The sequence below is a fragment of the Capricornis sumatraensis genome, chromosome 2 (assembly GCF_032405125.1).
Source record: "Capricornis sumatraensis isolate serow.1 chromosome 2, serow.2, whole genome shotgun sequence".
In the NCBI taxonomy this organism is placed as follows: domain Eukaryota; kingdom Metazoa; phylum Chordata; class Mammalia; order Artiodactyla; family Bovidae; genus Capricornis; species Capricornis sumatraensis.
This window is the reverse complement of record NC_091070.1, coordinates 25,841,489-25,864,396: the sequence shown is the minus strand read 5'-3', so window position 1 is coordinate 25,864,396 and position 22,908 is coordinate 25,841,489. Positions and strand designations below refer to the sequence as shown.

The 22,908-nt window shown below is 54.8% G+C and overlaps 1 protein-coding gene across 1 annotated transcript; it reads right to left on the bottom strand.

The window, feature by feature from the left end:
* Window positions 1-163: 163 nt before the first annotated feature.
* On the bottom strand, window positions 164-21,257 carry RAB15 (RAB15, member RAS oncogene family). Its single transcript, XM_068966280.1, has 7 exons — window positions 21,134-21,257; window positions 5,010-5,070; window positions 4,041-4,101; window positions 3,425-3,502; window positions 2,633-2,722; window positions 480-545; window positions 164-322 (listed from the first exon to the last, which is right to left on the bottom strand). The coding sequence occupies exons 1-7, from the start codon at window positions 21,255-21,257 to the stop codon at window positions 164-166; spliced, it is 639 nt and encodes a 212-aa protein (XP_068822381.1).
* Between the last annotated feature and the right edge of the window lie 1,651 nt (window positions 21,258-22,908).

Here is a 22,908-nt window from a genome sequence, read left to right as displayed (position 1 = left end):
CGAGGGTGCTCCCCGGGGCCAGGCAGGGGAGGAGGAGCAGCGGCCAACATGCCGCAGGGTCACCCGAAGGAGAGGGGCAGCGGGGCGAGGCCCAGGCTCCCTTGTGCCCACAGGCCTCCTGCAGGGAGAGGGGGGTTGTGCGGGGGTGCTCCACGCAGGATGCTCAGCACCAGCAGGTTTTTGAAGAGTTTTCCGGGCCCTCGGGTTTGCCTTCATCCTCCTCCAGCTCCGCCAAGGCCAACTCGTGGTTAGCACGTGTCCGCAGACCTTCCAGCTCCTTCCTGTGGGCTTGCAGCACCAGCTCTGTCAGGCGCGTGAAGGACTGGGAAGGCAAGGAGCACAGTTGGCCGGGCATCTCCCTCTCTTCCCCAGTGCCCCTGTGGCTGACCCCTGCCCCACCCCCTGCCCAAGCAGGGCTCATCTGCTCTTGGCCCCTCGGCTGCTTACCACTCCATTGGACTCAGCCCAGGAATGCTCACCTCTTTAATGTTGAGGTTGGTGCAGGCACTTGTTTCGTAGAAGTCCATGCCATACTCTCTAGCCAGCTGCAAGAGAAGAACATTCCTGAAAGGGAGTCAGCAAGGGAAGGGAGGTGCCCCGCAGCACCTGGCACATCCTCCTGCCAACGCACTCAGGGCCCTTGCTATGTCGTGACCATTTCTCAGGAGATAAGTAGATCACTTCTCGGATGAGACTGGGAGCTCCAAAGACACAGGCCAGCAGAGGTCAGGAGAAGGTGCTCCACCCATGCACCCCCACCCCACCCAGCTACACACAGGCACACATACACACCCAGCATGCACACATCATGTATCAGGAGACAGAGAGGCCCAAAATGTTGTGGCGAATCAATGAAAAACACGGGCTTGGCGGTCAAACAAACCCAGACTTGAAAACCAGTGCTGTCACTTAAGAGCTGGATGACAACTTACTGATTCCCTTTAAGCCTCCCAGCTTCGTCATCTGCTCAAAGGGGATGAGTGTGTCTATCAGCCAAGGTTGTGGAAGGATTAAATGCATCTATCTCTAAACACTTGCTTAGCACAGGGCCACACATACAGTACTCAAATACAATATTCTAGTAGGAGCTAGCTTCTACTTTCAAACTTTTCAATGACCATGTATTCTTTTTTATTAAATCCTAAACAACAATTTATATGCAGAGTACATCATGAGAAACGCTGGACTGGAAGAAGCACAAGCTGGAGAAATATCAATAACCTCAGATATGCAGATGATACCACCCTTATGGCAGAAAGTGAAGAGAAACTAAAAAGCCTCTTGATGAAAGTGAAAGAGGAGAGTGAAAAAGTTGGCCTAAAGCTTAACATTCAGAAAACAAAGATCATGGCATCTGGTCCCATCACTTCATGGGAAATAGATGAGGAAACAGTGGAAACAGTGTCAAACTTTATTTTTTTGGGCTCCAAAATCACTGCAGATGGTGACTGCAGCCATGAAATTAAAAGACGCTTACTCCTTGGAAGAAAAGTTATGACCAACCTAGAAAGTATATTCAAAAGCAGAGACATTACTTTGCCGACTAAGGTCCGTTTAGTCAAGGCTATGGTTTTTCCTGTGGTCATGTATGGAGGTGAGAGTTGGACTGCGAAGAAGGCTGAGCACCGAAGAATTGATGCTTTTGAACTGTGGTGTTGGAGTAGACTCTTGAGAGTCCCTTGGACTGCAAGGAGATCCAACCAGTCCATTCTAAAGGAGATCAGCCCTGGAGATCCTTCCAGGAGATCCTTCCTTTCTTTGGCAGGAATGATGCTAAAGCTGAAACTCCAGTACTTTGGCCACCTCATGCAAAGAGTTGACTCATTGGAAAAGACTCTGATGCTGGGAGGGATTGGGGGCAGGAGGAGAAGGGGACAACAGAGGATGAGATGGTTGGATGGCATCACTGACTCAATGGACGTGAGTCTGAGTGAACTCTGGGAGTTGGTGATGGACAGGGAGGCCTGGCGTGCTGCGATTCATGGGGTCGCAAAGAGTCGGACACGACTGAGCGACTGAACTGAAACAATTTTATTTCAAGGGCTAATGGGTGCTATTGACTGAAGAGGGACAGAAAAACTCTTGAGACCCCTTAGAGTAAGTGGGTGACTCTGGCCTCACTGGCATCCATCGTTCCTCCTGTTCTCCGGGAGCAGGGTCCCCCTGTTTACGCAGACATTCCCTCAGCACCATCCGCCCGACCTCTCTGCTGCTGTGGCTTCTCTGACTGTGAGCCTGTCATTCCTGCATTTTCCTTCCAACCTCTGTCCAGGTGTCAGGAGGACAGGGAGTGGGGATGGTGGTGAGATGAGATGATGGTGGGACAAAGCTGCTCCTGGAGCTGCTAGAGAAACAGCAACCTAAAGCCCTTCTTCCTCATTAACAGGATGGGCTCTCAGGCAGAGGTAATCCCACTCTGGGGGCCTTGGGGCTGAGACAGGGCTTTGTTTCAGGATAGACCCCAAGTCACTGTCCTCAAGGATGGCAACTCACCAAATGCCTTAGGCTGCTGTGTGAGGTGGGAGGGAGGGGTCCCTGATAGTGACAGAATCCTGGGCCGTCCTTTCTAGGACTGGCCCTGGAGGCCCGTGGAAAACCCAGGGATGGATTCGGCCAGCTCACTCCCACTTACCTGCTGCCCTTGTTCTCTTCCCACCTGCCGTTTCTGCTCTTCATCGGCCTTGTTCCCTATAAGTATCTTCTGGACACCTTCTGGTGCGTACTAGGGCCAGAGGAAGGCAGAACCGCCAGTGAGTGCGGCCTTCCCCATCCCACCCCATCTCCCCACCATACAGCCTCCGCAGGCGTGCATGCCAGCACCAAGGTTCAGAGCCCCAAGGACAGAGTGGGCCAATGGGGTGCAGGCGCCAGGTTCCCCCAAGTACCGCGGCTGACCGCAGGGGTCCTAGAGGGATGTCGTGGGGACTGTCGAGGATAGAAGACGCTGGTGTTCCCTTGGGTTGGACAGCTGGAAAGGATCCTGGACTTAAGTCCAACTTCTCACTCTACAGATGAGGAACTGGGGACTCAGAGCTCCAGGGGCATGCCCAAGGCTCCAGAGCTGTGGTGGCAGAGCCAAGACCGGAACCCCAGTCTCCCAATTCCAGCTGGTCCTGAGATTTCGGGTAGGAAGCTATGCACAGAGAAGGCTCTGTACTAGCTTGTTTCTGGGGAAGACACAGCCATGGAGGCCTGGCAGGGTACAGAGCATGAGGGCATGGCTGCTGGGGACTCACCCCCGTGCCTTACCCACGGGGGCCGCAGCCAGGGCTGCAGAGGAAGGGGAGAGTTCCTGGTAGTGTCTGCTCGCCAACTCTGACCACCTTAGCCCTTCCCATGTGGGCCTCGCCATGCTCTCCCCTCCCAGTACCCTTCCCCACCCTTGCCACCCGCCCCCCAACCGCAGTGAGGCCGCGTGACCTACCTCGTCCACATCACTGACCCACTTCATGATGTGCTGGTAAGAGCGCTCGCTGCTAATGTCATAGACTAAAAATATTCCCTGAGAGAGAGGAGAGAGAGATGGGGGAGGCAGACACACACGGAGACAGTGCAGTCAAGGGGCCAGAAGCTGGTGGGGGGGGCACGTTACATGCTGGGTCCCCGCGGTGGGGGGCACTTACATGCTGGGTCCCCGCGGGGAGGGGGGCACCTCACATGCTGGGTCCCCCTTCCCTGCTCAGCATAATGAAGATTCATAAGCACCCAGAAAAATTGCCTTCTCTCTCAGTGTCCCCAAGCCACTACTTCCTAGATCACATAGCTCTCTCAGGCAGGAAGGCACATGGGTCTTTGGCGGGGAGAGGAGGGTGGAAGTTGAGGGTAAGGACCTGCCTGTAGTTGAGTGCCCACAGAGGAGCTGATGAGTGAATAAATGATCAATAAGTGACTGAAAGACTGCCCTGAGCCCATCCTGCCCCACTCCCCAGGAGGCAATCCGAGGGCCCACTTGGGGATCAGTGGCACAAACATCTCAAATGCCCAGTGCCAGGTGGTGGGGGGCAGCACTCCCCCTCTAAACGCTGAGAACAGTGTCTCACCTGGGCCCGTCTATAGTACTGCTTTGTGATGGTCTGATACCTCTCCTGCCCTGCCGTGTCCCTGCAACAGAAAGGCAGCCGGTCAGAAAGGCAGGGACCGTGGGAGCTGGTGGGGAGGGGAAGAACAGGAGCTGGGAGACCCTGTGCCTTCGCAGGAGAAACTGGAGAGCTACGAGTGAAAAATCAGTGGCGCTTTGGTCCCCAGGTAGATCCAAACGTGTGTGACTCTACGCGAGAGAGGACTGGTCATAGGTGCTGACGGGGCTTGTGGGGCCTTGTCAACTATACCTGCACCGGCAGCCACAACCATACGCGGGCCTTGGAGGACTGTCTCTAGGATCGGGCCACTGTGGCCAGACTGGTGGGACGGCTCCACCTCCAGTCCCTCCGGGACCTCTGAAGGCAACGCCCATACCGCTCTGAAATTGGAAGGGGGGTCCCAACGCTGGAAAGGCAGTGCTTCCAAGAGCACCAGGCTAGAGTCACAGCGGCCCCCTGTGGCTACTTGTGGAAACTGCACTGTGCTGTGGCGAGGAACTCTCATGCCAGGATGGGGAGTAAGCCCTCCCTCTTTCTAATCCTACCGCAGTGCAGTGCAGTGGGGGGCTTGGCCTCAACGGAGAAGCTTTATTCGAAGACAAACCCACAGTGCTTAGTTTGCCAATTCCTTCTAATTCTTGCTTTTTGGTGACTTGCAGTCAATCCCATAAAGTTTCTTAAGAAAGAGATGAGATGGACTTCCCCGGTGGTTCAGTGGTTAAGACTCCGTGCTTTCACTGCCAAGCGCCTGACTTCAATCCCTGGTTGAGGAACTAAGATGAGATTAAGGCTCATGGGAGCAGGAGATGGGCTCTGAGACTTCTGCATCTTTCCATCAAAGAGGTGGCCAGTTTCTCCAGATGAAGCCTTGGGGTTGTGTGCATGGCAGCTCAGGTGCAGCCCCGGGGCCTCTCCTCCCACCTAACTCACCAAATCTGTATCCGTACTTTGATGCCATCTACCTCTATGGTCTTCATCTTAAAGTCGACACCTGGGGAAAGGAAGCAAGCAAGGAAGTTAGCAACGGTGCCTGCTGAGACCTGAAGTAAGGCCCAGGGTACTCATACCTGAAGGTTCTCCTTTGGGTTTAATTTGGCAGAAAGATGGCATGAGGGAAAGGCCTTCTTGAACCAAAAACAGAGCCTGGGCAGTGTCCAGGGCTTTGAATGGGGCTTCCCTTCCTATCTGAGCTTAGAGTTGCCAGGAGTAAAGGGGCTGGGACACACAGCAAGTCAGAATCCACTCCATCGCTGTCTTACGTCGCCCCAAAGCGTGTCTAACTCTAATCCCATGAGAGGTCTTCCTGTCTCTACTTCTGCACAGAACCACCTGTATTCATCCCTCCTGGAACTTTGCTCCCTAGGAACAAGTCTACCTCCTTTGCCTGGGTTGTTTCTCTCTCTGCCTTATGAGCAACTAGGAGGGGCTAACGGCACCGTCATGAATGTGGAAAAGGCAGAGATTGTGGCAAAAGAAGACTTCCGCCCCATGGTGGGTATCAAGCCTCCGGCTCCTAGCAAAGGCCCACCGAGGAGATGGCCCAGTGCATGCGTTGTTGACTAGGCCTGGCCACAAGAGGCACTGCTGTTTACCAGAAGGAGCATGGGCTTGAACGTCAGGGCTGCACTTGAATCCTGACTCTGACCACATAATTCATAGCTAGGGCCCTGGGCATCTTGCATCTCTGAGCCTCCATTTCCTCATCAGGAAAACGGGGACATTACCAGTCATTTCAGAGGGTCACTAAGGAGACCAAATGACATCCTGTGCCTGGCACCTGGTGGCCATTCACTCGGTCACAGCTATCACTGTACCAAGTACAGCCCTGGTGCACACCGGTGCTCCTGGGTGACTGCCAGTGACCATGTGAAGGGGTCGTGGCACAGCACGTCATCGGGGAGGGAGGTATAGACAGACAGGGTTCTCACCTGCCTAGGGGCGTGAGGAGCTAAACTGCCACGAGACATAGGGAACGTAAGGGGTCTGGCAAACCAGCCCAGGGAGGAAATATATCCGGGGATTTTTGCGACAGAAGTCAGGCCACCAGCAGCAGGCAAGCATCAGTCTGGTGACAGCAGAGATGGGGTGCCTCTCCCCAGCCCTAATTGTGCGAGGTGCTGTACCAGTGACTCAAGGGCTATGTCTAGTAAGGTGGCGAAGCTGCGGTCTTTGTGCACTCCCTGGAGACAAGTCGGGAAGGGGCACCATTAACCGGTGTTCAGGTGGGGAACAGGCTGAAGGCAGACTTCTGGACCACAGTCCCTGGGCTGCACAGCACAGCCCCAAAGTGCTGAAATCCCCAGCGCCACCCCACCTCGGTATGAGTACTTCTCCGCTTATCCATCCTGCCCCCAGCTTTCTACAAACACAGACAGATTAAATTCAGCATCAAGAGCAAGCATCATTTAATTAAAAGGGAGGAGAAGACTCAGACCAGACAACCTGAACTGAATCAAGTGGGTCGGACATGAATCATTTTTCACCTGCCCAAGCTGATTCATATCTATTGAGCTGTACTTTTCCGAATGTGCGACATCTGGCAGCCATTCTTCCAAGGGTGCCCAGAAAGTAGAAAAGCAGAGAGAGAAGGAAGGAGAGGGGACCCCTGGCCTTGATGGCGGGGGCGGGGGCGGGGGGGGCAGAAGCATGTTCACCCGCTCCCTAAACAAACATCTGTCAAGAATTTGCTTCTCCGCAACACGTGGTATGGAAAGGAATCAAGAAACCTTTCCTGTTACAGTGCCTTCTTCCTAGGAGAACAGGTAATGCTGTTCATTTTATAAAAACCCTGGCTCATCGTCATACCAGCTCAGTCCAAGGATGCCTTTCGCAAGTGGTCACATAGGGGCTGGTGAGAGAGAGGGCTATTTCCTTTATTCCAGAAACTTCCACGGGGACTGTTTGCCCTGTGCAGTGCTAGGTAGACAGAGTGCCCAAGCAGACAGATGGCCCCTGCCCGTGCAGAGTTTATTGGCCAGGAGACAAAGGCCCAGGGAGGTGAGATAAGGTGTCCAGGTCGGCACAGCAAGTAGCCAGGGCCTGTCAGAGGGCAGGGCCCTTGCACTATCTCTCGGGGTGGGGGGGTGAAATGAGAGGAGAGCTGTGTGTTACCCAGGCGGAGGGGTCTTACCTACACTTTTCTGTTTCTCTCTGGAAAAAAATGGAAAAGCACTTGGCGAGGGGAGGAGCCCCCAGAGCCGGGAAGCTTCCCCCTGAGACTGCAGGCAGGTCTGAGGAGAAGCAGGGCTGACAAGACAGGGAGCTGCCCTGGGCTTGGCCGCCTCCTCTCTTCCCTCGCTTCTCAGCTGTGTGGCCAGGGAGCAAATCCGCGGAATTCTGGGGGCTCACTGCACCCCCCCACACCCCACAGTCTTGCAACCGAGGCCCTCCTGACCACCCATCAAACCTGTAACACCTCTGAGAAGTGGAAAAAAAAAAAATCAGCTCTTCCCCTGCACGAGGGAAGAAAGTCTAAGCCTTCTGAGGGGTTTCCTCTCCCACCCACTCACCTCCTTTTTAAACGGAAAGAGTAACAGCCCAGAGATCTTGCCCTGGAAGCCGCTCCTCTACTCGGTTCCCCACTCCCTGGGCCTTCCACCATGTCTACCTACAGTCAGCCCTGGGCCCGTCCGTGGCCCCTTTCTTGTCCCCGTGTGGCTGCTGGCTTTTTCCACCGCTGAGCTCTGCCGGGCAGAGTCAAAATGCTGGCCTTGTTCAGTCACCCAGGAAATCATGCCTTGCCACCCCAGCCAGCCCTCGCTGCTGCTCAGAAGCTGTTTATTTGAGGCGGCTCACCCACCACATTCCTCACGGCCACTGTCCTTCACGCAGAAGGGCTCAGCCCTGGCCCACCCTCTCCCCTCCCCTAGCGCGGAAAGCATCCAAGAGAACACCTTGGCCACTGTCTTACGGGCAAAGTGACTGCTACGCGATGCAGCTTTCTTCTGAGGCCCACGTCACTTTCTCGGGCCGTCCTGCCATCTCCACCTTCCCTGGGGGGACAGTCCTCTATGCTTTTCGAGTCTCACCTCTCAGCTGTCCTCAGCCCCTCTGGCTGCACATCCCAAGTTTCACCTGTGTTGCATCTGCAGCCTCTCCTGGGAGAAGACAGATTCTTCACCCGCCTCCACCCCCGGAGTGTTCTCACTCTGGCTCCTCTAAGGCAGCGCTTCTCAGGCTTTAAAGTTCATGCAGATCACGTGGAGACGGTGCTGAAATGCAGATTCTGATTCAGTCGGGGCGTGAGATGCGCCCGAGATGCTTCACAAGCCTCGGGGTGAGGAAGATATCACTGGCCCACGGATCACACTCTCGACAGCAGGCGTCTCAGGACAGAGGTTCTCCAAGTGTGGTCCCCAAGCCCTCAGCCTCAGCCAGGGCTTGTTAGAAATGCCAGCTCCTCAGATCTCTAGCATCCAAAACTCTGGGTGGGGGTGGATAGGAATCTGTGGTTTAACAAGCTCTCCAGGTGATTCTAGTACACGCTGAATGAAGACTGAGGATTCCATCTGAAATAAGCTTTGCCTGTGAAGCATTTCCTTTGCCGCAAGGGAGGCAAAGGAATTCTCTGATTCTCAAGATCAGCTACTCTGCAGTTCAGCTTTAGAATCGCCCAAAGTGATTTTTTTTTTTTTTAAACAAAATGACACTAGTGGGTAGCTTAAGATGTTATGGAAAAATCTGAATGAACTTTGTGGCCAACCCAATACTTTGGCTTTCCTAGACCTGATGAGTCAGAATTTGAAAGTAAGGGGCTGAAGTTTGTATTTTTAACAGGACTATGAGTGATTTTACTTTTTAAATTATGTATTTATTGGCTGTGTTGGGTCTTAGTTACAGCGTGTGGGCTCTTTCATCGGGGCATGCAGGCTTCTCTCTAGTTGAGGCATGCCAACTTAGTTGTTCTGTGGCGTGTGAGATCTTAGTTTCCCGAGCAGGGATCAAACCCGTGTCCCCTGCATTGGAAGGCAGATTCTTAAACATGGGCCACCAGGGAAGGCCCATGGGTGATTTTTAGATAGAGGAAAGTCTGAGGGTTCTAATTTAGTGGAAAAGCTATCCTTGGCACTGGAGTCAGAAAGACCTGGGTCTGAGTCCTGATTCTGGCTGTGTGACTTTGAGGAACTTTCAACTTCTTGGAGCCTCAGTTTGCTTGTCTGTAGCAGAGACATCACCTTGCCAACAAAGGTCCATATAGTCAAAGCTATGGTTTTTCCAGTAGTCATGTATGGATGTGAGAGTTGGACTGTAAAGAAGGCTGAGCGCCGAAGAATTGATGCTTTTGAACTGTGGTGCTGGAGAAGACTCTCGAGAATCCGTTGGACAGCAAGGAGATCAAACCAGTCAATCCTAAAGAAAACCAACACTGAATATTCACTGGAAGGACTGATGCTGAAGCTGAAACTCCAATACTTTTTGGCCACCTGATGCAAAGAGCCTACTCACTGGAAAGATCGAAGGCAGGAGAAGGGGACGACAGAGGATGAGATGGTTGGATGGCATCACCGACTCAATGGACCTGAGTTTGAGCAAACTCCAGGAGATAGAGAAGGACAGGGAAGCCTGGCGCCCTGCAGTCCATGGGGTTGCAAAGAGTCAGACACAACTGAGCAACTGAACAACACCAACAAGAATGAGAATATCACTGGCCTCCTAAGGGTCGGTGTAGGATATAAATTAGATAATATATGTACACCTCCTAGTAGACAGAAGATAGTTCCCTTTGCTAAATAAAGGTTCCTGGGGAGGAGCCAGAAAAACAAACCCAGAACACCCTTGTCAGGAGAGACAGCACAGTCTAGTCTCTCGCTACGCCTCTACCTTTGCTTGTCTGGCAGCATCAACGTCACTGGGGAGCCTGTTAGAAATGCCAGTCTTCTGGGCCCCCCAGACCCACTACTCCTAAGGCACACTAATGCTTGAAAACCAGTTTCTAACCTATTTCCAGGCAGAACCACACGCATGGCTCAAGATACTGCTAAGCAGTACCTCCTGGCTGGAGGACCCAGAGCCCTTGGTTCTCATACCAGTCCGACAAAGGAGGCAGGGTGGGGATTATCACCATGGGGCACAGAGAACCCAAATGACCTGCTCCCCACATCCTACGGCCGAGCCAGAACTGCGAATCGGTCTCTTAAGACCTGCCCGGGGCACCTCTCCTGCCCAGCGGCTTCCCAACCCTCGGAGGCTGTGGAATCCCACTGCCTTTCTGTCTCGTCCCCGCCTTCCCCACACCTGTCCTGTATCACGAGGCGTCTAGCAGTGAGGCAGTGGGCACGCGTGGAGCACGCCCACCGCAACTATTTCCAAGGGACCTCTTGCTCCTCGAGAGTTCGTGATTCCATTTTAAGCCCAGAGGCACCACCCTGGACAGCGCCACCTCAGCGTTTCCTCAAGCGGCTGACATCCCTTCCCGGGCACAGGGGACACTCGGGTGTGAAGGAACTGGCAGCTCCCTCCACACGGCGCAGGCAGAGGTTCTTGGAGACCGTGGGGTCCAGGGAGAAGAAAGTTAAGATGTGGTTGTCTCCCACCCAAGGGTCCAAAGCATGACAAGCAGCTCACTGTCTCCTCCCAGGACCTCAGATCCATCAGTCGTGGTGTCTGCCACACCCAGCAATCCGTTCTGGGTGAAACTGCATAGCCTGAAGCCTTCACTGGGGAAAGCAGGGCTGGCCGCAGCATGTTCTTTGTGGAGAAGCAGCTCCTGCCTGGGCCAGCATGGACGTCTAACTCCAAAGAGGGCCTTCAATGGGCTTGCCGGTGACCCACAGCATGACCTGGCCAACAGGGGCAGGGGAGCTGGCTTAGCCTACCAAAGCAGCGCCTTCCAGGTGGTGCAAAGGGGACCGGCCAGCTGGCAGCAAGAGGAGCAGGAGGCAGACAGATGTGCGGCGTGGGTCGCAGCACAGCCACCCATCCGTGCCAGGCTCCAGGTCTCAGCTGGTGAGTGTGCTTATAGCATAGACCCCTTTCCTTAGAGCACGTCTGAGAATGCCAGAAGAGCCTCAGCCTGTGCTTGCCCACGGCTCCCCTAGGCTGGTGGTCTCAGCTACGGGCCCGGGAACGGACGAGGTACCCTGCTCCTCACCTCCCCCCTTCTTCTCTTCCAGCCCCCACTAGAAGCACAGTACCAATGAGGCAGGGGAGAAATTTTGTATTTGACAAAATTCTGTGTCTGTTTTCAAAATCTCCGCCTCCATCCCTGCTCGCTGCCAGGCATAAGAGTAGCAATTTCATTAGCGGCACCCCCCTGCCCCAGAGAGGAGGAGGAGGGATGGGTGCCCATGGCTCAAGAGCAGGGCGTGTGTCCTGCTGTCTGAACACCTCGCATCAACAAGAAAACGCCTCAGTGAAGCCACAGTGCCAGCTCCTGACGCACCTGTGATGGTGGTGCCCTCACCACCCTGGTGGCCTCTGGCTCCTCCCAGGTCCCTGGCTGTGGGGCTCTCTCCTTCAGCAGCAACCTGCAGTGCCTGCCAAGCCGCACCTGCACCCTGGAGCGCAATCACAGCACTGACGTCAGAGGACTGGAGGCTTGGAGCAGAGGGACCAGGCGGGGAACACGGCGCTGCCACTGGCCCCGCTCCTAAGACAAGCTTAGGAGCTTACTGCCAGCCCAGTCTAGCGGCGGAGGGCCTATGAAGACCAGGGAAATGAGGGGATAGATACATCCAGGGGACCAGCACTCCTCGTCTCTGTCTGCCTCCAAAGAAAGCCCTGGAAAGCACAGGAGTGTGCAGCTCAAGAAACAGACGGGCAAGGTCATTAACAACACAACTGTGGGGCCAGAGTTTGGTTCCAATCCTGCCTTTACCACTAATTACCTCTGTGGTCTTGGGAAAGCTACTCAACTCCTCTTTGCCTCAGTTTCCCCACCTGTAAAATGGGGATGACATTCCCTATTGTCAGAGGATTTCTGTGAGTATCATGAGATAAACCCACAACAGAGCCTGGCACATTGAGTTTTATTAAATGTTAGTTGAGGAAGCTATCAGTGTCCTATGAAGGGGATGCAATTAGGGTCCTGGCTTGGGGGATGGAAAGAGCCCTAGAAAGCTGGAAGGGGCTCGTGTTAGGACAAGGAAGGAGGGAGGTGCAAAGAGGGGAGTCAGCTACACTAAGCCACAGCATTTCAACAAAAAGTGAAAATGCTGCCTGCCGTGGGAGCCAGATGGCCCCCAGAGTCTGGCTACAACCTGAAATCTGGCAAAGTTAGCTGTGCCTGTTGGTGGGCCAGCACGTCATGGGTTAACATCAGGTGCCAGGTTGCCTGCCTGCCCGGTGCCACGGGCCTCAGGTGGAAACAGGGTTTTTCTGTGCCAAATGCTATCATTGTGATCAACCACAGCCCAGAGGCCCGGCAGCCTGGGGACCTGAGCCTTCTCCCCAGCAATGCGACGCCACCACAGGAACCACTTAATACACCTGAAACCCAAGGCAGACACCCAATCCCTGGAGCCGTGGTGGCTCCAGTTACGAAGCTCAAGTCCTAGGAAGGCCCCCAGCCCCATCCCCTGCAGGAAACCAGTATGTGCTGGGTGCAAGGTGCTCCTGGGGGACACGGCGGGAGGTCACCCTGAGAAACCCCAACGCTGTCTGGAGGAAAGGGCAGACCCTGTGGGGCTGTGGCTTTCTGACTTTGCCACCCAAATGAGGCACCAGGGTGATGCCCTTCCCTCAGCAAGAGAGCAAAGTGTAACACCATGTCCCCGCCAGCTGAGGGACAAATAAGGGGAAGAGCAAGGAGGGGGAAAGACGAGGGACAGCTGGGAGACAAAGCTCGAGCGAAGATTTCAGACAGAGGCTCAGGCCACACAACAGGCCTCACACCGGTCAGGTGCAAGGCAGGGGAGAGTGTTCGCTGCTCCAAACCTGCCACTTGCTGTATCCTTCTTCCTCCCTCCCTTCTGTCTGGGGACTTCCAGCCTCCCTGTCCGTGGGGCTGCATGCCACTGACTTCCCCTTATCCAGATCTGGGTTGACTGTCCCTCATGCTGGGGAAAAGGTGTCCACAGGCTCTCTGAGAAAGGGCATCAGACAGCATTTGAACCATCACACTCTGGAGGGATGGGAAGCAGGGCCTCTGGCAGAGTCCTGATCCTCTAACTCCAAGGCCGTGATTCAACCTGAGGTCAAAGGCCCTGGTTCAGCTGTCCACCCACAAGGCAGACTGGTGATGTCAGAACAACATTCTCTCTCTCTTTTCTAAGACACAATCAGATGCAGTGCACGTGATGATAGGGGCAACAACTCTGGAGGCAACTATTTTCACAACAGATCTTGAGATTCTCTGGAGATGCAGGAACCCAAGGGCTGTTATCACGCAGAAGGGTTTCCCAGTCAAACGTGAACTCCCATGATGCTGGGAGGAATGCATGCCCCAGTGCCTGAGCCCTGGGGGCTCCTACTCCAGAGTCCTGGAGGGTCACTTCAGCAGCCTGGCTAAGGTGCTGGGCGTCGTCTGACACCAGCAGTGACCCTGAGCAACAGGCAATATTGACCTTGGTCTAAGACACTGACCTCTCATGTGTGCATTCACCAGGGAGGACCCCACTCACATAGGGGCCACAGGAGCTGCCTTCTTGCTCCCTGCTACGTCTGAGCTTATCCTGTGGCATGTATCTGAGCAGAGAACTTACTGGAAACTGTTCACCGCTTACAGAACTCTCCCCACCTTCTCACAATCTCAAACACATGAGTACAGAGTGAGTTTCTTATTGTCTGTGAGTCCCCGCAGATTCCCTCTAGGGAAGTTCTCTAGGAAATGTGTGCATTCATTCATTCATTCAAAACAAACTGTTATTGTTAGTTCATGTGCCAGGAACTAATAAGCCAGGGGACACAGCCTTGAATAACACAGAAATATCCTTGTCTTCAGTGGACTTCTATTACAGTGGGGAAGACAGATAATAAATAGGGAAACCAGTCATTCCAGAGTATAGGAAGTGTTGATGCAAAAGCAGAATCATGGGTAGAGGGTGAGGACACCCAGGTATGGCGTGCTTTAGACTGGCTGGTCAGAGAAGACCTTTTAGAGGAGGTGACACCTGAGCTGAGGTCAGAATGACAGGAAGGCACCTGCCGGGAGAGGGTCTGAAGGGTCGGGGCCCCAGACAGGGAAGGCGGCAGATATCCCTCAGGCTGGAACACATTTCCCTGAAACTCACAGTTCCTCAGAAGAGGAAAAACACAGGAGCCACATCATTCTGTTCTGTGATAAAGAGGGAAAGCTCAGCAAGGGGGCTCCTGGGGACCCACCCTCATCACGCACATGTGTGCACACACCTTCATGTACACAGGAACTCATCTGGAGGCTCTAACTGAAGGACGCACTGAGAAACCCCCTCAAATGCTGGCAAGGCCCACTTGGTGACTCCGCACACCCACTTTGTGATGAGATTTCTACCTCATGTGTGTAAGTGCCCCATTCCTGTGCAGAGTGGGTGTTCAGGAAACATCGGTCCCCTTGCCCTCCCTACTGTTGCATGCACAGACCCCCACTGGGCCTCTGGGCCATGTGCCATGAGCTCCAGCCAACCCCATCCTGACCCACTCTCACATGACCTGGGCTTGGCTCGGGCAGCTGACTGCCGAGTGGTTGGTGGGTACTGCTGAGGCAGCCAAGGTCTGCCAGGCTTCTGACCACCCACTCCTCCACCCTCTGCCAAGCCTTTTCCCGGGTGGGCCTGTCAATGTGGCCCAGAAACAGAAGGCAAAGGGGGAAGAAACAAGGGCCTGGAGCCTCAGGAGCAAACATCTCAGAGGGGACAGGGCCTCTAGACATGTCTGCCCACACACAGAGCCCACAAAGTAAACTCCAGCAAGGGTCTAGTTGACAAAACTATGACCAGCCACTGCCAGCTGGGCCAGCTGGACAGAAGAGTAGCAGCCCCAAGTTGTGAGGTGTTTTCCACACACCCTTCCTCCACCCATCCTTTTGGAAACCCTGCTCAGTTCAGAGGCCTCACTCAAATGTCACTTCTTCTGTGAAGCCATCACCAACCAATGCAGGGGGAATATATCACTCCTCTGTGATTCCAAAGCATTCTGATATTGCTTTTGCATGATATTCTGGTTGTCTGTTTGGATGTCTGACTCCTCAACAGCACTGTGAGTCCCAGAGGGCAGCACAGCATCTTTTTCACTCTATATTCTCACGGCCTGGCAGAAGGCAGACACTCAGTATACATGTGTCTCTGTGCTAGTTGTGACCCCATAGACTGTAGCCCTCCAGGCTCCTCTGTCCGTGGAATTCTTCAGGCAAGACTCCTGAAGTGGGTTGCCATTCCCTGCTCCAGGAGATCTTCCCGACCTGGGTCTCCTGCGTTGCAGGCAGATTCTTTACCATCTGAGCCACCAGGGATGTCCACTCAGTATATATTATTCAACAAAATTGAATAAATGAAAGAAAAAAAAAGAATGCATAGGTGAGGGAATAAATGAGTGAATGAATGAAGTCATTACGTTCTAGGAGAAAAGATGAGTAGAAAGAAAATTTTAATCAGAGAAGAGGGATCAGGGAATGACCCCTATTTTATAGCCAACTGTTGGCCCTCTCTGTGGAACAGGGGGCTCCAGTCACCGAGTTCTCCATAAATACGTTCTCAGAAAAGTAACATGAGGGCAATACTCAGATCTCAACTTCAGAGGTGCCCCCAGCCAGACTCCTCAATCATGGCCCCTGACAGTCCCCAGACTCAGCCAATAGCGGAGGCACAACTGGCCCTCCAGCCCGGAGCACTCAGAGCAGGTGAGGGAGGCACTGTCTCCCCCTTGGCTCACAGGAGAGAGGGTCTGCTTGGTGCCTTTGGAGGGCCTTCTGGGGTGAGCAAGGACACGCCCAGTGCAGTTTGGGGCAAGTGGAGGGGAGGCGATGGTTCACGTTGGGTTCACCTGCGTGTAAGACGTGAGTCATCACTTCTCTAGGGCCTCAGTTTTCCTAGTAATAAAATAGGGCCGATGATTCATTCTTTCCTCCTCAGTGGGAGGAATTGAGTGTCCAGGAAGCTCTGTGATCCGCTTGACAAAGCACATTGCCCAGGGCACAACAGCCAAGGAGAGGTCAGGGGCCTGTGCAGAAAACTGGCAATTTTACAGGGAAACAGGCACAAATATTAGATTACAGCAGAAGGCACGCTGAGAAGAGCTGGCAATCAGGGTGGAAGGGTAATGGCCAAATATTGATTTGGACATTATGAAGCTCATCACCCAGCTGTCTGGGAAGCAGGCAGGAGGAGAGGGGAGGAAGAAGGCGGCACCAGGGTGCTCGAAGCCGTGGGTGAATCTGCAGAGCTGTGCAGGTGGTACGGGAGCACAGAGCAGCCGAAAGCAGGGTTTTCCAGCCGTGCTCGGGGATCACGTCCTCGGGGGAGGGGGTGTGTGCAGCAGGGCCAGGGAGCCGAGTAACAGGTGGCTGAGGTCAGAGCCTTAAGGCAGGGCCACCCTGTCCCCTCAGGTCACCTCTTGCCCCACTCCTCCACCTCTGCATGTCCTCACAAACTCACTCTTCCTTCTCAGCCCCTGGCTCTGCCAGGGCAAGGGGGAAACCGGCACCAAAACTGCACTAAAACCCAGAGCCTACTCATGTGCCCCCCAGTTCCTGTGTTGCTCACTGGTGTCTCCCCAGCTCCTCGCCTGGCTCCTGGCTTGGAGTGGCGGGTGCTCCACTGATAGTGCCTGAATGACCGAATGCATGAGTGATGGACAGGAGGGCCTCAGAGCACGTATTGTTCATCTCCAACGTTCTTGTGAACTAGGAATAACCACAATAACACAATGAGGACAGCTGCCATTTTTTCTGAGAGCTCTGCCAAGTGCTTTGTATCTGTTAGCCCCTGTAATCTTCACAACGAGCATTAAGGCAGATTCTGTTACTATCTTCAATATACAGATGTGGAAATTAATGACAGAGACGTTAACTGTCTGTAAGGCCATGGCGAACCTCAGGCATGTGCTCTTTTTGTTCAACTCAGCTTCTTACCTCCCCTTCTTCAGGGTCTGGGGGAGCTGGGGGGCACAGAGACCCTCCTGACCCTCCCACAGTTCACAAAGCATGTATACACAGCGCCTTATGGTCTGGGGGCCCAGAGACCTCGGGACTGTGGTGCCCAAGCATCAGCCCCCGTGTTTGTTAGGCCACTCGACAGCAGGCTCAGATCTCTCCCCGCTGGTCCTTCCCCAGCCCACTTTCCCTTCTTCAGTTAGCCACAAGCCCTTGCCCCAGGCAGGGAGAGAACAGAACTTCCTGAGAAAGATGATATGGCATCAGCAAACCCAGCTGAGGAACCAGGCCCGAAGCCACAGCCATTCAACCAGTCAAACCGGAAAATCATAGGCCAAAGCCTCCTATGAGCCCAGAAGGTGGCCTTTAAGAGAAAACAGTCTCAAGACCAGGTGACAGGTCTTCCAAGGAAGAAGGGAAGACCAAGGACTGGAGGGAGAACGCCAACTCATGGGCCATCCCGACAGCTTCCATGCCTGGCTGACATGTGGCCGCTGTGCAGAAACGAAGTCAAAGGTCACTGCACGGAGATGTCCATTAGGACGGGACATTGTCTCCCTGCTGGGCAGGCAGTGCCAGCTACATGAGGCCTCTCGGAAGGGGCTAGGTCAATGGATTTGAACTACTCTCCACTTCTGGAGGGACACAAGAACAGGTGACTGTGAGGGGCTCCAGAACAGGTGTTGGGGCCACAGGATGGGGAGGGGGGGAAGAGAGAGAAGGGATGAGCTGAGAGGGTCTGACATGCCCAGATACTACCACTGGTCTCCCTTGACTGGTCTCCCAGCCAACATTCTAAATGCCATTTTCTCCCTTCTTCCTGTTATCCCCCTGCTCAGAAACCCTTGACACCATCACGAAGGGGCTCAGCCAGCTCCTCAGCCAGGCCCGCGGTACCCCCTACCCTCCTTCCCTCACCAGTGGGATGTTTATGGAGAGCGTGCCTGGCCCTGTAGTAGGACGATGCAAACAACGAGGAATGAGGTTTGGTCTGACCCTCAAGGCACCTGAACTACAGTTTGGCAGACAGAGAGACAAACAGAGGAATGTTCTCACTCCTTCCCTCTCTTCGGTTCCAGCCAGACTGCCCAGAGTTCTGTGAACACCCACTGAGCTCCCACCTCTGTCATCTCCGCTCCTGCCACTCCGTCTGCTCCTTCCCTTGCAGGAGGAACTGAGAGGCAGCCCACACTGCAAGGCCTCGCTCCAGCCTCCCCTCCTCCCTGAGCCTTCCTGCCACTTCCCATCCACCGGGCCGCCTCTCCTTCTGTGGCCTCCTCCATCGAACACTTCGGGGAGCATCAGCACTTGTGCACGGGCCCCTCACCATTCACGGGCTGCCTCAGGCAGGTCTTCCAGGGTTATTCAGCTGCTGGTACTGAGCGTGATACCTTCATTACTAGTAATGATAAGGATCGTCATCCCTCCCTTACACTTGAAGAATGCTTCACCACGTGCTCTCAGACAGACTCTCTCCCTGTGACCAAGGCTCTTTCTTGGCCTGTGTTGCTTTCCCGGCTGGATCACAGGCTTCTGTGGGCAGGCAAAGGTGGATTGCAATCTAACACACCTGGCACTGTACTTCATGGTGAATGCTTAATGAATTAGTTTAACAGGTGAAGAAATAGTAGGGAACATCATGGCACTGACTGCCCTCCTCTGCGTGGGCCCCCTTCCAGGTCAGCAGAGCTGCATGGGAAAGAAATGCCAGCTCAGGGCCACCTACCCACCTACGAAAGAGGAGAGGCGGTAGGCCTCCTCATCACCCCCTGCAGGTTCTTCTCTGGAATGTCACATGCTCTTACAGTAAGTGACCTCAACAGTGAATCACAAATCGACATGGTCCAAGAATCTGAACTCCGTCTTGGCAGTAACTGGAAAATTGCCCCATTTTCCCTATTCACAGAAGCAGCCCTGGGAAAGGTGCCGAGATCAATGTCCAAGATGGTAAGAGAATGTGTCTTAGACAAGGAGCAGCTCGGGAGAGGTGACTCCAGGTTTTATTCATCTGAGAATCTTCAGGTCGCAGTGCTGAGCCTAGTTACAGAACACAGTTTTTTGTGGGGGGTGGGGTGGGGGGAATGGATAAACTAATGAATAGGGCTTGGTAGTACCCATCCTTGTGGCTCCTTGATTTGTCTCTTGGCTGCCCCTCCCAGCTCCCCGAGGACCTTTCTGCATCACAAAAGGGAATGCTTTTCTTGACCATCCAACTTCTCCCCTAGGTTCTTAGTTACAGCTGAAAAATATGACCAAGACAACGCAAATCACAAACGTAACAGTAAGCTTTAAACAGGAAAGCATTCAAGAAACCCAGTGGGGCAGATTTTAAAAGGCTGGTGTGAAGAACGGCAGGTTTCTTTCTCTTCCATAGAATCCACGCTCCTATACAGTCTCTGCATCCTAGGGAAAGGCAGGCCCAGCTGTGAGCACAGAGAGAGCCCTCACCTGCTGCAACCTGTCCTCACTTCCCGTCTGGTTCCTCAGCCACTCCCAGCATTTCCCCCACATCTCCTCTCCCCTGAGCCTGCCCCAGAGGCCTGTAGCCCTCCCTTGGCCTCCAGACCCTCCCCATCCCTGAGATGTCTCTCACTCAAACAGCAGCCCAGCCCAAGCTCCTGGACATCCAAGGAGCTAGGCTAACCGCTCCCCTGAGGAAGATGAATGCGCCTGTCCCCTGACCCTGAGTCCCTTGAAGACAGTGAAGCAAAGAGAGAATGAGGTCCTAGGAGCTCCATGATGATGACAACAGGAGTAATGACCAGCCTTTTCCAGGTTCTGTGTCTGACTCTAAGTGCTTTTACAGACATCACCTCATCTAATCTTTACAACACCTGGACAGGCAGGAGTGTGTTATCCTCCCCATTCTACAGGTGAGACGCTTACGTGATATTCCAGGACGCCCTGCCCCAAAGTGAGGTTCCCAGGTTTGTCTGACAACAAAGACTGCCTCTAAACCACGGGGCTCTGCTCCTCCTGGCTCTACCTGCCTCCTGTCCTCTCTTGGCAAGGAGTGGGTGTGGGAAGGGAGGGTGGAAGTCTCAAGTGGAAGCCGAGTGTGGGGCCCTTCCTGACGGGAGAAGGGCCTGGTCAGTGCTGAGGCCACTCGGGGGCGTCATCAGAGAACCTGCTAGACGTGGGTGAAACGCCCTGAACTCAGGCCTCTCAGAGGAGGCGGCCACTCAGGGCGAAAGACGGCTCAGAGGGGCGGCCACCCATTCTCTCCCAGAATGAGTGATTCCATAACAGTCCTGTCCAGCATATGCCACAGGCCTTGTCCCCTCTAAGCACCGGCTCGGGCACTGCCGGAGCAGAGATGTATTCTGAGTCCGGCCTGCCTTCTGAGCCCCTTGCCTCGCAAGTAACCCTCCTGGCCCTCATCCCCCTCAGCCTCCTTCAAAACAAACGCCTCCGCTGACGTTTTTCTGGAGCTGGCTAGCCATGTCCCATTCCGCGCACTGGCTCGCCCTTACCTATGCCCTCCTCCAGGTGTGTCCCACCTTGTGGCTTACCTTCGCAGCTGCGCCCTGTCAATTCAATCCCTTTGGCCCCTCCCTTCCTCCGCTCTTCTCCGCTTTGGCTCCACACTGGGTCACCCCTGAACCGAGGGGTACCCAGTGGCTCGGCTCCCCCTACTCTGAACCCCCTCACTCTGAGCACAAGCTTTCCTTCCCCTCCCCCTCTGCACCTGGGGGTGAGGGGTGTCATATCGGTGGCTATGATTCTCCACTGCCCCAGCTTGGAGTCCCCAGGCCTAGGCCACCCCGTTTTCTCGGCTTCTGCGGGGAGGCGCCCCAGCCTGAGGCCCGAGCGCCTACCCTAGTCACCGAGAGCAGTAGGCGGCCTGTTATCTCCAGGAACCCAGGCTTAAATCCCCAGCCGGCGGTCCCGCACCCTGGGGTTCATCCCCGCGCCCTTGCCTCTGGAGCCTCCGCCTCTAGCCGGAGCGGCGGACCCTTGCTCCCGGGATGGAGAAGGGGCACGGCCGCCCGGACAGGTGGAGGCGGCGGCGGCGGGGAGGGTGGGGCGCCTCCCGGCCATCGCCCCTTACCGATGGTGGAGATGTGCGAGGAGTGGAACTCGTTGTCGGTGAAGCGGCACAGCAGGCAGGTCTTGCCCACCCCAGAGTCCCCGATCAGAAGCAGCCGGAACAGCACGTCGTACTGTTTCGCCATGGCTGGGCCGGAGAGGGCCGGGGGCTGCGGGCGGCGGGCTCAGCCCTGCTCCGCCGGGGCCATCGCGGCGCGCGCTCGCCCGGCCGAGAACGGCGCCGGCGGCGAGAAGGGAGCTGGGCTGGCACCGCCGCCTGGCCGCCGCTAGCTCGGTGCTGGGAAGCGTGTGCGGCGGGAGCGCGGTGGGAGGAGAGAGCCGGCCCCCGCCCGCCCCTTCCCCCGCGCCGCCGCCGCCGCCCGGGGAAGAGGCGGGGAGCGCGCGCCGGGGAGCCGACCCCTCGGCGGGGGCGAGGGCGAGGCCGGTGCGCGCTCCCCGTCCCCAGGGTGTGCTGCCCCGGCCGGGGCCCGACCCCCTCCCGCCTGCTTTGGGCGAGGATCCGAGACGCAGGGGTGAGCGGGTTGGGGAACGGTTTTGTTTTCCTGTAGACCTTCCGAGTGCACTGGGATGCTGGGATGAGCTATCCAGCCCACCTCCACCAAACTCCTCACTTGTCCCCCAATCCCATCCCGAACCTGGCCCTGATAGCTCCGCCCTAGCCGAGCGCCCGCCCCCCGCCCGGGGAGAGGGCCCGAGAGGGACAGTGGTTGGTCCTCACCTGGGCTCACCCCGGGTCGGAAGGCCTCGGTCTGGGTCTGGATTAAAGCGCGCGTTTTCGCTTAGAAGTCGCGGCCTCCAGAAACCCTGGAGAGTATTGCTAGAATTCTCCCTCTCTGCCATCTGGCTTCTCCATAACCTTGCATGACTGTGTCCTCCCTTCAACCTCCCCCTCCCCCACTAACCCCAGGGGAAATGTCTGCTGACCTTCACCAGGCTGAAAAGACAGCGGATCATAAAAACACTTCCAAATGCACAGTCCTTCGGAAGTGTTGTGCGGGCAAGTCTGTTTTGAGTCTAAGCTGCTTAGGGTCGGTGCTCAGGATGCCAATGTATTATTTCAACCCACTAAGTATTTCTGCTGGTGCACACCAATGGCTCCAAAGAATGAATGGACCTCTGTTCAAGACCCAATTTACTACCACTGAATGTGTTAGCACCAGAGAGAGGCAAATAAATGCTCTCTGGAGTCTAGAAAATGGCCTATTCCTGAGAATAAGTACAAAGGGAGAATACATCTAGCCCATTAGATCTTTAAAAAGTGATGAAAAATTGGGTGTGTTTGACTGTTTTCAGGCCGAGTATTGGATGTGAATATGTTTTTCAGTAGTAGGTCAAAGAAAGCAGTAAGTCCGTTTACTTGGCTTGAAGAGCTATATTGCAGGCAAAGGGTATAAATTTATAATAAAGAGGGGAAAAATCCTGAACTGACAGTTACTTAGATGGCATTAAAAGCCAAGGAAACCTATTTTGCGGAATCCTCTAGGATGTCCAGGTGTGATTCTCTTCACTGGCGTTACATTGGGTTTCAAATACATGCTGTGGGCTCTGGAGTTGGGCTCACTTGGGTTCCAGTCCTAGCTCTTCCCCTCACCAGCTCTGCAGTGTTGAGCATGTTATTGAACCCCAGTACTCAGTAAATGCTGAGGGATGGAAATCACCCTTCTTTAATTTCCCTGTGCATATGTGTGTGTTTTTGTTAGTCACTCAATCTTATGTGACTCTTTGCGACCCCATGGACTGTATCCCGCCAGGCTCCTCTGTCCAGGGGATTCTCCA